Consider the following 15,408-nt stretch of genomic DNA (forward strand, 5'->3'; position numbering starts at 1 on the left):
CTCTCTCTAGCAGCAAGGCTCTTTGAAACACGTGAGCAAAAAACGGCTTACAAGGTCTGCACCCATCACAGGCACCCATCACAAGATGAGAACAGGACAGGGTGATTTCTAAAGTAATACTTCTGAATGGAAACAACACAAAACCTCTTATAACCAAAGGAATTATAAGTCTTGGGAGAAAACAGTCTTATGTTGACACAGTTCTAGCTATTGACCTGTGTGCATACTATAGAAACTTTCTGAAATTGATTACACTTTCCAACACATTACCATAAAATCTCTAACTTTCCACCCAAATCCAATTTCGCTTATATTTGAACTGGAACGGCTCCTCATGAATTCCTCTACACTGTAAACATCACCAGCACCTCAATAGGAAATACATGACACCATCATTTTTTAAGAGTAATTTTGAAGTATACTACACAACTAGATGTTTTTAAATACATTATCATAATATTAACATAATCAGCAATGAAAGAAAATTATCCATTGTTTGCTAACAGTTATGCTAAAGAGATGCAGTGAGTAGAAAAAAAGACATGCCTACAATTTAAAAAAAAAAAGATATTTCAGTCTTCATTCAAAACTGTCTCTAACTATTTTCATCACCCCATGTGAATAAATAATAATTAACAAAATTAAACTTAAATATTCAGAAACCATAAGCAGGTGGTGCCTAAATGTTTTCATGAATGAATGAATGGGCTTGACCAAACCCCTTCCCTATAGGCACTCCCCCCTACACACGCATAAACACACTCACACACATACACTCCCAGCAGAACAGGGCAGCCCTAAGTAGCTGACAAATACTAACAAAGGAACACATGTAAATACACGCTGTGGCCCCTCCCTGTGGGATTACAACCTATGTGTACAGGGTGAGAGGGTAGGGATGAGTCTGAACCACCTAAGATAAATTGTTTATCCAGACACTACATGTTTTCACGGAATATTTCTTGTCAATCTCACTTATAAAAGAAGTTTACCTCCGAAATCTACTGAGCTCACCAAATCCCCAGTCTTTGATATTTTGCCACGATAACGCGGCCAGAAGTTCACCATTCAGCGTTTCCTGGAAGACCAGGGGCCATTTTAGGATCTAGCATTTTTCCCTCCTCTAGGAAATGAGCTCCAGCTGAGGGTTGAATCTGAAAATCCATTCCTCCAGCTTGACACAATGTGAGGCACCGGTGACTGAAGGTTTTTCTTTTTGTATGTCAAGGTGAGCTTCCAGGCTTACCACTGCTGACCACTGACGGGAGATGGTCCCCGTCTTGATAGAAACGCAGATCCCAGAACTCACAGGTGTAAGTCTCACCCGGAAATCATCTGGCCTCCTCCACTCGACATATTTACAGATCACACTAGGATTACCGGAACCCCGGTTCGAGGGGACGCGCCCCCCGCCCCCACCAGCCACATACTTTGGTCAGATATCTTCTGCCACACCTGAAAAGGAGGATTTTCACAAAGTTTTTATTCCAGGTTGCTGCTTCGACATGCTGCCTCTCCCTTCCCCTTAGAACAGCAGGCCTAACTCACAGGAAGTCCAACCATTAGGATCTCCAGAATTGGAAAAAATAGAAATAAAAAACAGCTGAGTGGTTGGTTTTCTGTCTCGGCTTTATTGCACAGTTCAAAGCCAGGATTACGGAGGTCATTAAGCAGTATTGTCTCTGTGACATGATTAGTCAGGTAGCAAAGTCCATTTGTCACCTGCAGCAGCAAATTGAGTTAATACTGCACTACAGGCTATGGGGACTGTATAATATCAACGTGATTACATCAAGCGGGCTGCAAACTTGACAGCTCACTGAATTTGTCGGCATTAATCGTTACGCCTGTCACAAATCCATCAGGTTTACAGATAATTAGGGGCCTGTTAATGAAGCTGGCTAAACAACCTTACCTTTTTTGATAATTAAGAAGCCGCTTCATTACGAAGGAGCCATTTCCTCTGAGCAGTAGTTCTTTATTTTTTTATATAAAGAGGATTCATTTAGATAATTTTCCCTTCCTCTCTCATCACTATGAAGTATTGCTATTCTACATCTGTCACCCACCAACTTCCTGGCGACCAAACAATCAATTATTTGACACTAAGATATTCTAAAGAAAAACTCATCAGTTACGGATGGAACAGTGAGGCAGGCCAATGAATGTGCAGCTTTAAGGGGAGGGGGGGAAAGCCAGTCAGGATGTTATAATAAAAACACTTTGGAAAATAGCATGACTCCCATATGTATATAATTGCCCTCTCTCTTTTCCTGAAAATGAACAAATAATATTAGCTACAAATGTATTCTGGCTACTTCCAGAGGGAACGTTAGAAACGTGGAAGATTCCTATTAAATGCTTAAGATGAAGGAAATCAAGATTTTCTCACCTAAACCATGACAAATACATCGAAGACTTACGCCAATGTAAATATTAGTGAAAATAAGTGAGTGTGAACCAGTGTGTGTTAATGGAAGTAACTTCAGATGAAAGCAAATAGCTTTATTTTGCTAGGAATCCACCTTAAGTGTTGTTGTTGTTGTTGTTTTTAATGGGTAAGGGGGGTAAGAGCTAAACAATGGCTCATTTAATGAACACAAGAGTCCTGCAGGTTTGGAATCAGAGTAGAGATAATAAACCCTGTAATTAAACTTACACAGGACCTCTTAGTATGGAATCTATTTTTGAAATCTCACTTCAAAACACAGGACACTTGGAACATGTCTCAATTTCCTCTCAACTAAAATATATTTTGGCTCCATTTTTTTAGGGTTTTTTCCCCTCTCAAGTTCCTGTACAGCAGATGACTCAGTCATCAGCTCCTCACGGCCATCACTTTGCAGCATTTTGATTAAGTATGCCAAATGTCGTGTAGAGGAAAGAATGGAAACACTGAGCCTGCCAACTTTTGATTGACCATTAAAGCCAATGATATATGTGCCTGTCAAAAGACAGACAATTAAATCAATATTGGAAAAAAGTCGCCTTGACGGCTTGTTTTTATGTAAGAGCTGCCAGGATGGATTACCATGCACCATCATGCCCTTGTCAACTTTCAAACCTTTTATTAAAAAAAAAAAAAAAAAAAGGTGGTATTTAAAGTTGCAGTACCTCATTCCCTCAGCATTGTGTTTGTCCTCAGAAACATCCACTGCACTCTAACCGCAAAAGTTCTTCAGTGCCCACGAGTCATCTTCAAAATGCAACTTTTCAATGTACCTTCTGTCATATAAATCCCTCTGGTAGGAAAAACGCTAAGAGACCTCTCACTTTCAGCACAAGCAAAGGGTGAATGTCTTTATGGATGGTGCTATACATTTAGGGGGTGGCAGGGAGGCACATACTCTCTGCAGTATCTTACTGCACTCTTCAAAGTTTTATTAAAAAAAATAAAATAAACATTCCCCTTTCTGTCCACTTTATGCTATGAATGCTGAACATCAAAGTCGCCTCTGCTCTGGCAAGCATTTCTCTCAAGGATCTAACAGAAGTCATTAACTTCTTTTATTTGACCCCTTGTACATGTGGATATTATTTGTGAGATTTGGGGGAGCAATGACCTCTGCTTTAAACGCTTCCCTAGAAAAGGCATCTATGGAGACATGAACAGGAGCCCATTACTGAGGGTAACACTAAAAATTATTCAGATTCGATTCTATACTGCAACAAACAGTCACACTTGTTTAAACACAAAACACCCTTTTATTACTTTTTCCCCCCCTAACAGCTTGGGGAGAGTTGATTTACTCTCTTACTTAGTGATAACTCACTAGCAGATCGGTGGTACTCCAAGCTCCATAAACAGTGTCCAAAATCGAGACAAGACTTCAGTAGGCAGCGGAAAGAACTATCCGGCTATTTTCAAACCTGCAGTGAAAAATGCACTGCAGTCGACCCACGCCAGGGTCTCAGCCATGGATTAGGAGGTGAGCTGAGTTGAGGATGCTGCAGCTGTAAAACTTCTGAGACAAAATTAAAATGGAGCAGGAAAAAGGGGGAGCGAGAGAGAAAAGTCGCCCTGAGAGTGGCTGAGCTGTCAGGAGCATGTGTGTTTCCATGGTGAGTGATTTATTGATGTTTATCAGGAATGAATAGATCAAAGGCCGCCGGATGACAGGCGATCAATCACACATCAAATCAAGGATGGCAATCCTCTAATAAAACAGAAAACAAGGAAAACCAGCTCCTGCCAGTTCCTCCTCCAGAGAAAAATAACTTTTCTGTTCAATCAGATTCTGCACTATCACTGCCTTGTGCTGGCCTGATCAAAAGACATCTTTAGAGGTAATAAAAAAAGGGGGGGGCGTGGGGGGCAGAAGCCTCTTGCACAGGACATTAAAGGCTGCTATTTTCCAGAGAAATCCTCCGACTGCATTCCTTGCGTCCCAGGCCGGTGACCTTATTTCAAGTGTCAGGTTCAGCCTCCCCGCCTCCAGAGGACTTTCCCAGCGCGCTCAGGCCGCGGAGGAGCTACGTCTGCCCGGCGCACACCCCCTCCCGAGGCGGCCAGGAGCTCCGGCGGCCTCCTGGCCTTCCCAGCCCGTCGGGGCTCCTCGCCGCGCCGAGGAGCGCCGTGAAGTTTCTCCACTCCGCGCGCCGGCCCAGGTGGGGGGACGCAGACGGCTGCCCCGGGGCGCCGGCGGCCGGGCGCGGGCCGGGCCTCGCTCCCGGGCCCAGAGGGGGAGCGCCGCCCGCGCCCCCGCCCCGCGCGCCGGCCGCCGGGCCCCCCCGCCCCCCGCGCCGCGCCCCCCGGCCCCGCTCCCCGCGGCGCGGCCCGCGCGCCCGTTACCTGCCGAGCGCCGGGGGGCCTGCTGCTTCCTCCTCGGCATGCTGCTCGGGCCTCAGCCGCCGCCGGAGTTCGCGGGGCGCGGGGACGCGGGGCCCCGGGCGCGGGCGCAACTCCGCGGCGCGCCCAACTCTGGCCTCGTCCCCGCGGGCTCCGGGCTCCGGGCGCGCCGCGGTCCGCGGGGCGCCGCTCGCATGGACGGCCGCGCCCGGGGCCGCTCAGGAGGCGGCGGCCGCGGCCGCGCGGGCCGCGTCCCGGCCGCCGGGCTGCGGGCGGAGCGCGCGGGGCCTGGGCGCCGAGCCCGGAGTCATCCCCGGCGCGGGCCGCGGGCGCAGCGGCGGGCGCTCGGAGGGCCGGCCCGCGGCCCGCGCTCCATGCTGCCGCCTCCCCGCCGCCGCGGTGCTGCTGGCGGGCGCTCCTCCGGGCGCCGCTGCGGGCGCTGCCCTGCGCCTTCCTCCGCGAGCCGAGAGTCTCGGAGCGCAACTTTCTCTCCCCCTCGCTCCAGGCGGTGCGGGGGTCGCGGCGAGTGTTTTTAGTGCGCGGGTCGCAGCTTGCTCATTGTGCGCCGGCGAGGCCGATCCGGGCTGTCCTTTTCCTCCCCGCACTTAGTCTAAGAGGAAGAAAGCAAACAAGACAGGAGTGAAGCCCCCGTACATACATGCGCCGGGGGGAGATGTCAGGCGCTGCTCCACCTTCCAAACAGTCACAGATCAAACAGTGTCACCCGCCGCCGGAGCGCCACTCGCTGCCCCGCGCTCCCCGCGGGGCTGTGCCGCCAGGATCGCCGCTTCTTCGGAGGCGAAATCTAATGCAAATACATTTTGATCATGGATTTTTGGCCGGTCTTGATCTTCCAACAGAAAAATTTTGAAAAATACACAAAAAGCACCCCCCCTTCCTTAAAAAAAAAAAAAAAAAAAAGCCAACAACAACAACCCGGAGAGTGTGCGCGAAGGGGTGAAGAGCAGACATTCACTGGGTGGGCGAGATGAGCGTGGACGGTCCCCCCCAAACTCCTGGGAGAGAGGAGATGCACTCTCGCTCGCTCCTCTTTTCAGTGAAATATAACACACATTCGGATCGCAGAGCTTTCAGACAGTCTCAACTGATAGACAGACACATCGAGCTGCTTTTCCGGCTTCAGTTTTTACTCCTCCTCCTCTCGCCAACGTCACCCTGACAATTACAAATAGGTCTCTCACAAACCATACCTGTCAATCTTTTTAATTGCTTTGTTTTCTTCCCCCCCCCCCCCCCCCGAGCTAAACAATATGACACAAAAAAGAAATCTTAATACGGCATAACATAAAAGATTGCACGTTGGAGAAAGACATTGAGGGGTTTGTTATTGTAATCCACCGGCTGACCGTGGGTGAAGCCCATGTGTTATAAGCCAAGTTGAGTAGACACTAGTTCCTGCAGATTTTTAAACCTGAGAGTCTCCCCCTCCGCCCCCGCTTGTACACTCACACACACGCACCCACGTGGACACAAACTACCCTTGGACGAGGAATGTCCGACATTTGAGATAAAAATACCTGTGTCACTTTTGCAATCCTAGTTTGGGGGTTAGATGTGATTGCGGAGGGGCACTGTGCGGCTTTTATATTTTGGTAATTAATGGGTAAGTGGACAATAAGAAAACATGTTTCACTACAATGTATTCCTTTAATAAAAATTTAATGATGGACTTTGCTCATTACACACAAAAAAATGTGGAAAATATTTAATCTGGCCCCTCTGTGAGACGTGAATTGATTATTTGGTCAATACAAACAGGGAGATACTTGACACGATGGAATGGCAGATCTTTCTAGCTGGGTTATAAGAAAAGGTCCTCATACATCATGGCAACGTCTCCAGTTCCATTAAGGCCCTCGGCACCCCAACCCCCAGCCCCCACCCCAGAAGTTTAAGATGTTAGTGTGCTCTGGAATTTGACCCTCTGGTTTCCAGTATCTGTGTTTCTTTCCCAGTGGGAAACCTGTAACAGTCTTGTAGAGGCCACTTAAAACAGTTATGGAAAAACATGAAGTCTTAGCCAAAATAAATAAAATGGCTTAGTTCGTGCAACTTACATGGGACAGACTAAGGGCAAGAAGGCACGGGCGAGGCGTCGCGAGGACGAGGGCCAACAGCCTGGGGCGCAGGATGCCCTGGGCGCCCCCCGCCCGGCGCTGGGTGCTCCTGCGCCGGCACCGGCGCCCAGGGCTCCCCGCCCGGCCCCGGGCCCGGGCCGTGCCCCGCCGCCCCGGCCGCGCTCGGGGTTGATTCGTACCACCTTGCAAGGAAGTGAACGCTCCGCACGGGAAGGGGAGGCGCCTGCGCCGGCCGCCGGGCGCCGCGCAGCTCCGAGGACGCCCCGGGCTGCCGCCGGCTGTGGGCCGCGGCGGTCGCGGGACGCGCGGGTGCCCTCGCCGCCCCCCTCACCCTTTTAGAGGAGTCAAATCCGGCTTTTAGACCGTGGGGAGGGTGGGGATATCCGGTGCCTCCCGGGCGCAGGGAGGAAGGGGGAGGGTGGAGAGGATCCTTGGCCAGTCTGCGCCAAGCAGATTCAAACCAAAACAAAAAGATTAAAGGAGCAGCGGCCGGGGCAGCAGCGATCCCCTGGCCCAGACCCCGGGGGTGGCGCGCCCGGGAACCGCGGGGGCTGCGCGGACTCCCCGCGCAGCGCGCGGCGGGGCAGGAGGGGGGAGCGGGCGCCAAGCGTAGTGGGGAAGTGGGGGGGGGGGGGGGGAGCCGAGGGGAGGGCGCGGGCCGGAGGAGGGGCGGACCCGCCCGCTCCGCCCGCCGAGCGGAGCCGAGCCTCGCGGAGCGGCCCGGACTGGGCGCGACCCCGGCCAACGGTGGCGCAGAAAGCAGGCAGAGGCACGGGCCATGCAGAGGCTAGCGCTCGCCGGGACCCGAGCCATCGTGGACATGTCGTACGCCCGCCACTTCCTGGACTTCCAGGGCTCGGCCATCCCTAGCGCGATGCAGAAGCTGGTGGTGACCCGGCTGAGCCCCAACTTCCGCGAGGCCGTCACCCTGCGCCGGGACTGCCCGGTGCCACTCCCCGGGGACGGAGACCTCCTCGTCCGGAACCGGTGAGCCCGGCGCGCGTCCCCCGCCCCGGCCCCGACCCGCGCCGCGCCGTGCGGCTCCGGGGCTGTCCCGCGCCCGCCGGCGTCCCCACTCCCGGCGCGCGCTCGGGCGCACAGCCCGACTTTGCGAGATCCCGGGAAGTTGAACCCGCCGCCATCTGGCGAAGGCGAACGTAAAGAGACTGTTGCCGGTGTGAATATCCGATGGCACCCAGCGTCCTCATAACGGAGGGTTATTTTAATTTGGGATTCCCCTCCCCTCCCCCAGCCCTCCCTCCTCCTCCCCCTCCCGCTCCCGAAATAAAACCGACGGGACCCAGAAGGGGAGGCTCCCTGCCCGGCCCACCCGCGCGCACCCACGGCTCCAGCGATCGCCTAATCTTTAGGGTGGAGTTGGGAACAGCCTGGACTCAAACCGCGACGTTTAGGTAACGTGCTTTGAAGGAAGGAGGCCGGGGCCCCGGCTGGCTGTTCCTGTCCGCTCCAGGTTGGCAGCTGCCTGGCTGTGGTGCAGCCTGTCGTTGGGTGTGTTGGAGTGCACCTCGCCGGTGCCCTCTGGGTGTTGTCAGCTGTGTGTGACTGTCGTCTGTGCCCTGCAGTGTACCGCGGGGCGCGGGGCGCGCGTCCCGGGCGGCGGGGCCGGGGCGGGGGCATGGCCGCAGGTTTTGCAGACTGGATGAGGCTCGGGTCGTCGCCCGACCTTCGGACTGTCTTTTCCACCTCCACACTGCGCACCTTAATTTGCTTCCATCTCACTAATACTTAGTAACTGCTGAAGCAACAAGAGGGAAGGGACCTCACTCTGCAGAGCCGTGACCGCGGCTCTGCCGGTGGGTCCCCTAGCTGCCTGACTTGCAGGCGGGGCGTCCGCTTCCTCCATCCCCCTTGGCGAGAGCGGGCGAGCCCGGTCAGTCCCGTCGGTGGGGCGAGTGTTGCATATTTCAGGTTGCGTAATACTTTCGGAGGGAGAAGTAACTTTAGGTTGTAACCAGGTTGTCAGTGGTGTGCTCGAAAGCACCCGGTCCTCGGCGAGGACTGAAGGACCGTGTATCTTATCTAATCAGCTTGGGGCAATGCTGAACGGTCCATTTTTAGAGATTCGTATCAGCCTTCCAAACCTGGCTGGGAGACTTCGGAATTCTGACCAGGATGTCAAATTTCTGGGAACCTGTTGGAGAGGTAGAAACCAAGTGAGCCAAGGGTGGGGCTGAGTGGAGGCTGGGAAAGGGGTGGGGGCAGGGGGCGCCCGAACCGGTGGGCTGAAGTGCACCGCTGGGACCAGGGCTTCGGAGGATTTCTTCATCAGTACCAGGAACCGCTAAGGCAGTTGAGATCCAGACGCGCGTCCTGCCAAGTTGAAAAGAAGGGTGGGTGAGTGTTCACGCAGGACATACAAAACACATGAGTGATTTGCTGGACACGAGACGAGACTCAGATTGAAAAAACCACCGAAGAAACCCAACAGGCAAAGTTTCACGCAGGCTTTTTCTTTTTTTTCCCCCTGATACTGCTCACTGTGAACTGTGAGCCCTGATGGCACACACCACGGCTGCTTGGGAAAAGAACACCTTTTACAAACAGGGTGTGAAGTGGGGAGGGGGCGGCGGAGCGGGGCGGGCAGGGGAAGGTGTGAACTTCCCGCACTCCTAGCAGCCGCGCGGTGGGACCCCCGCCCGCGCCGCCGTGGAGGTGTTCCTGCCCGCAGGACCGGCCTACCCGCCTGCGGGGCACCAGCTCCGTAGGGTGTGTGCCCCGTCCCCGCGCTGGGTCACCAGGGCCGGTCCCCGAACTGGGTGGTCGGTCGGAGTTCTGGAGTGCCGGCTGCCATGTTGGATGCTCTCAACTTGGGTTGCTTTAAGATCCACGCCTCTATCTTCCGTCCACAGATGCCAAGAATCCCTTTAATATAAATAGGATATTTATAGTCACCGCTTGACCTCTAACTTCTACCTTGAAATCCGTCACAGAAGAAGGGGGCGCGCTTTCTGCTTGTGCGGAGGGGGCGGACCTCTGCCCGTCCCTCTCCTGACTCTGCTGGAAAATCTGCTCCTACCCCCCAAACTGTGGGAAGGTCCTTTATTTTAGCAAACGTTGTCAGTAAGACTGGCATTTTACCGATTTTTTTTTTTTTTTAAAGAATAGAGGCTCAATACTTCACTACAGGTTAGTTCATTTTAATCCCAGACCAAATCGCCCCGAACAGTGTCAACTGCCTGAAAATTCTGTGCAAGAGCTTCTCATTTTTATCGTAATAATAATAATAATAATCTGCTCCGGGGTGAATGGATTTAGCCCATATTCACTTGTTTGGAAAGGTGTCTGGGGAGGGGGGTGTTTAATTGTGCTCCCTCTTACTTTCTCTTTCAGCGGAACCTTTTGCACGTGTCTTTCCATTTGAACAGAAAATACAAATTCTTTATTCACAGTGACGGAGGTGCTTTTTAAGACATCGATTTAGCATAATCAAGTTTATCATTTAGGAAAGGTGTGAGAAGGGGGCCTAGAATCCTTCTAAAACGTGTCCACGCCTTTCCTTTATCCACTTCTGGCCTTCCGCTTTCTAACATCCGAGGAAACCCCGCTTCCCTCCTCAGAAAAGAGAAGAAAATAAAGGGAAAAAGACTCCGACTCCCTCTGGTTCAGTTCACGCACTATTTTTAGATTTTTCTTTTTTTGCAAGATGCTGCCACATTATTTCGTTTCCAAATATTTCTAACGATTTTCTGTTCAAATGTAAGTTAATGGAGCAGAGAGTTTGTAGGACTGGCACAGAGAAGGTGGGGGATGGGGAGGGTATTTTTTTTTTTTTTTTTTGATAAACCGTTTGTTGCTCACGGGAGGGTAACTATTCCTGCTCATTCTCCAGGCCAAGACTTCTTTCCCCCTTCATTTTTCCTTTTCTTTTCTTTATCCCTTTTTCTTTCTTTCTTTCTTTTTTTTAAAGGAAGGTCTGGTTTGGCAGACTTTGTCTCCCAGTATTGAAGGTTTTGCTCTGGACTTGAGTCTTCGGGTTTGATTTTTGTTAACAGAAAACCCATTGCCTCCCCTCGGACCGCTGCACTGTTTCACAATAAACATGACGAAAGGGCTCATCACTTTGTGACTCCGGAAAGGTATATATTTGGGGAGAGCCCCAAACATCCCGTTCTTTTCCCCGGGGCTCCTCGATTTTTGTCTTTTGCATGGGTCTGCCTGTCGGATCGCTAGAGCCCTGGACTCATTAAAAGCACGTAGTTTAAAGGAGTACAGAGGAGTCTCCAAATGCACGCATCCTCCCTAGCGCGTCTTCTTTCTTTTTCTCGCTCACTCGCCCTTTCTGTACGCTGTTCCCCAAACCCGGACCCCTGCCCACCGCGCCTGCCGCTCTTGAACTTGTTTCTGATGGAGCCGAAGGCGCCGGCTCCCACTCCTCCCAATCCTCTTCCCAAAGCCCAGGTAAGAACCAAGGCACGTCCGGGCAGTGGCGGGTCCCCACCAGCCGCGGTGGCGGCGCCGCGTCAAAGCGGGGATTCAGGGAGAGGTGGGGGCCCGCAACCAGAGGGACGACCCTGGAGAGGGGGAGGTGTGCAGAGTCGAGGACAAACTCAGGATTCCTTCACCGACGACGCAGGCGATTTAGAAGACTGCAGGGTGGGGTGAAGAGACACGAAAAATGGGGGTGCCTGCGAGGCCAAGGTCACGGTCTGGCCGCCGGCGGCTTCTGTCGCTAGGCCGATGTTCTCAGGAGCGCCGCGTGCCCGGGGCTCCCCTGGCACTCGATCGCCGCTGGGCCCGACCTCGGCGGCCGGTGCGGACTGGACGCGCCCGCCGGGATCCCGGCTTGGTCCAGGGAGGCTGAGGTCACGGTCGCGGGCCTGGGCGGCGACCCGCGCGACTCCAGCCCGCTCCGGGAGTCGGACTCACGGATCGCATCTGTCCGTGATGGCGGTGGAGAGGCCGCGGGACGACGGCACCGGCCGGGTAGTCGGTGGAGGCCGGGCACTTGCGAGGGGAGACCGTCCAAGAAGCGCGGGTTTCTGGCGCCCTGCAGGCTGGCCCGGGCGCATCAAGGGCGCCGCAGGGAGCGGGGACGTGGACCCGGCGCGGGGCGGGCCCTGTGGTCTCCGGCCCCCGCTCCAGCGCTGGCCGGGCTCCACCGCCATGTCTGATTTGGGTTTTTAAGCAAAGCCCCCTTGGTGAGCTCAAGCTGCCGCTGGTGGGCTGCAGCCGCCGAGCTCCCGGCAGAGCCCACCCTGCTCCCCAACGCGCGCGCGCACACGGGCCCTCGCGGCCCCCTCTGCGCTGGTGCCCTCGCCCCGCCGCCGCTGGTCTCCCAGGCGTGCGCCCTGCTCGGTCCGCCGCCTCCCGCCTAGAAGTGGCAACCACAGCCCCGGGCGGGGGTGCGGGGCGGGGGCGGTGATGGGGCTGCCTTTTCCTGCAGCAGCCCTTCCCGCTTGCCAGCCCCCTCCCCCCAGTTCGCTCCGGTTTGGAGATGAGGGTGACCCGAGGGGCCGAGTCCAAGGCGGGGGCTCCCGCAAGGGAAGAGCCTCTGTGGTTGGAAAGACAGAAACGCCAGCGCGGTGGGGTGGGGGTGCGGGGGCAAGACGGGAGGGGCGAAGGCCGCGGGAAGGGCGAGCCTAATCCTGCGCGAGGAGAACAGAGCGGGCTACCCGCCCTGGCCCCCACCTGTAAAGCACAGCCCACCTCCCCGCCCCCGCCGGCGGTCCTGCAGCCGGCCTTCCAGCCCCAGCGATCGGGCATCCAGAGGCACCCGACTGGGCTCCACCCGCCTTCCCTGAGGTTCGGAAGCACGCGCTCAGGACACTAGGCCAGGCCTGGAGAACTCGGCAAAGTGAAAGGAAAGATGCCCGGCCCTCCCCCACCCAAAAGATGGAACGTGGGTATCTTGGCATTAAATGCCAAATGAGAGCCCACCACAATCCATTATTTCTGCTTCTTATTACTGTGTCCTGTTCGGGTATGGAATCCTGTAAGGTGATTGTGAGGCCTTGTGTCTGGTAACTTCTGAAAGCTGCTGGTGGACCAGCCCGAAGGAGAGTTTCCATTTTTGTTGATAAGATATGTAGAATGTCCAGTCGTGTATGCCGGGCACCGTCATGAGGGCGCATTTAGGAGGGCAAAGTATTGTCTATATATACAGTGGAAGTGGATCCTTGTGCGAGGCAGTTTGGGGTTTATTAAGTTAAATTAAAAGTAAATAATTTTAACATGAGACCTACTTACCAGTTTCCCCCTGCCACCAGATCCCCGAACCTTTTCCTTTCATTACAGGTGGAAATGGCATCTTTAGGGTCCTCCAGCTGTGTGTCTCAGCCACGTCCGGACATCCTTAGGAAGATGGCTTTTTTCCTTATGTATCAGGATATTTTTGTTATGAGGTATACTGAGATGAAAAAAAGCTGGTAAAAATACCAGCCTGGCAATTAAATTGACTCTGGATACCAAAGTGAAAATAATCATCTGGTATTAATCAAGTATGTCTCTGCTTCTTGTTGAGGGAAAATATAGTGTCGATTTGCTTTCCTTTTCATCTGGGAAAGACTGTAAAATGTTGGATGTTCCTTAAAAATCTCTCTACCCTTATGAGACAATTTTTGTTCAATTAATCAAAATGCATATTTTCACACTGGACACAGTTACATCAGAAGGAAAATTTGCTGCAGCCTCTCTCACACTGTTTGAAACAACCCCTGCAGTAACATGTAACATCCAGTGACCTTGCACATTACATCAATCTTTAATAATATCATTGTCGTTACTATTATTATCTGAAGTGTTAAATTGTTGCCAGAATCAATACAAGTCTACCTCTTTGAATATATTTTATCCCACTGTTGTTTTTAACATCTTTGTTAAGAGACCAATTAATTTCCAACTCATAGCTCCAGTGAAGTTTGTGTATGAAGCCTTCCTGAATTTTTTTTTACTCTCTTTTGAAAGAAAGAGAAAGGGAATTAATGGCATATGAAATAAATAACCTGCTGTTTAGAGGGATGTGAAATTATTCCTAAACTAATGAAAGACTACATTATACCAAAACTCTGATATAGAATCACTGTTGAGCTCACAGTTACTTGATTTCTTTCTTTCTTTCTTTCTTTTTTGAATGCATATCAAGAGTTTTGGGTGTTTTTTTTTTTTTTTTTTTTCGAATTCTGTCAGAATAGATAACAGCTTCACCACCCTCCAGGGTCACCAGAATTAGAGGAATGGAAAAAGCCGTGACAAAGAACGCACCTGAATGTGTTTGTGTGTTTGTTTTCCTCCAGATTTGTTGGTGTCAATGCATCTGACATCAACTATTCGGCTGGCCGCTACGACCCTTCCGTGAAGACCCCCTTCGACGCGGGCTTCGAAGGTGTGGGCGAGGTGGTGGCCTTGGGCCTGTCTGCCAGCGCGGCGTGCGCGGTCGGCCAGGCCGTGGCCTACGTGGCGCCTGGCTCCTTCGCTGAGTACACCGTGGTGCCCGCCAGGGTCGCCATCCCAGTGCCGGCCCTGAAACCCGAGTATCTCGCGCTCCTGCTGAGTGGGACCACAGCCTACCTCAGCCTGAAAGCGCTCGGGGGGCTGTCGGAAGGGAAGACGGTCCTGGTGACCGCGGCAGCCGGCGGCACCGGCCAGTTCGCCGTCCAGCTCGCAAAGAAGGCCGAGTGCCACGTCATCGGGACGTGCTCTTCTGCCGAGAAGTGTGCTTTTCTGAAGTCTCTTGGCTGCGACCGGCCCATCAACTATAACGCGGAGCACGTGGGCGCCGTCCTGAGGCAGGAGTACCCCCAAGGCGTGGACGTGGTGTACGAGTCCGTCGGGGGAGCCATGTTTGACTTGGCCGTGGACGCTTTGGCTACCCGAGGGCGCTTGATAGTGATCGGGTTTGTCTCTGGCTACCAGACTCCTACTGGCCTGTCGCCCGTGAAAGCAGGAACACTTCCAGCCAAACTGCTGAAGAAATCTGCCAGCATCCAGGGCTTCTTCTTGAACCATTACCTTCCCGAGTTTCGAGGTGCCATGGACCACTTGCTCAAGATGTATGCGGGTGGCGACCTGGTTTGTGAGGTGGACACCGGAGGTCTGTCTGCAGAGGGCAGGTTTACCGGCCTGGAGTCGGTCTTCCGGGCCGTCGATTATATGTACATGAGAAAAAACACTGGGAAAATTGTCGTTGAATTACCTCCCTCTGTCAACAGTAAGCTATAAAAGCAGAACAATGGCATAAATAAAAGGAGAAAGAAAATGGGCATTTTATGCCCCAGAATTACTCAAATCAATTTATTTTTAGTTGGTAATGGAGATAATATTTTTTTAAAACAAAAGTAAACTTTAATGAATAGGTCTCTCTCTTTTCTTTGCTTCCTTTTTTTCTTTTTTTGCTTTCCCCTGCCAAAAAAATTGCTAATAAAACTTCCCTCCATGGCACAGAGGTAAAACCTTTACATTCAGTTCTTTACTCATGGACAGTCTCATTCCAGATTTTATTGTTCCAGGGAACTAAATTAATTCCTGATGCAAGATCTGATCAAATCAGCATGTCTTCAACTT

At 52.8% G+C, this 15,408-nt stretch overlaps 2 protein-coding genes across 3 annotated transcripts in view; one reads left to right on the forward strand and one right to left on the reverse strand.

Annotated features, from left to right (window-relative positions):
* Nucleotides 1-4,897, reverse strand: part of TSHZ1 (teashirt zinc finger homeobox 1) — a 78,787-nt gene extending 73,890 nt beyond the window's left edge. Inside the window, exon 1 of the mRNA XM_061130679.1 lies at nucleotides 4,793-4,897. Coding sequence (XP_060986662.1) covers nucleotides 4,793-4,832 — 40 coding nt within the window. The 5' untranslated portion in view covers nucleotides 4,833-4,897. The remainder of the gene's footprint in view (nucleotides 1-4,792) is intronic.
* Nucleotides 4,898-7,551: 2,654 nt separating this feature from the next.
* Nucleotides 7,552-15,201, forward strand: PTGR3 (prostaglandin reductase 3). Of its 2 annotated transcripts, none has more exons than XM_061131338.1 (2): nucleotides 7,552-7,875; nucleotides 14,142-15,201. In XM_061131338.1, exons 1-2 carry the CDS (start codon nucleotides 7,667-7,669, stop codon nucleotides 15,064-15,066), a joined length of 1,134 nt encoding a protein of 377 aa, XP_060987321.1. In that variant the 5' UTR covers nucleotides 7,552-7,666; the 3' UTR covers nucleotides 15,067-15,201. The 2 variants fall into 2 exon arrangements, with proteins under 2 accessions (XP_060987321.1, XP_060987323.1); XM_061131340.1 differs by lacking the exon at nucleotides 7,552-7,875 and adding an exon at nucleotides 12,426-13,250.
* The last annotated feature ends 207 nt before the right edge of the window (nucleotides 15,202-15,408 follow it).

This window comes from Dama dama, chromosome 27 (genome assembly GCF_033118175.1).
Source record: "Dama dama isolate Ldn47 chromosome 27, ASM3311817v1, whole genome shotgun sequence".
In the NCBI taxonomy this organism is placed as follows: Eukaryota; Metazoa; Chordata; class Mammalia; order Artiodactyla; family Cervidae; genus Dama; species Dama dama.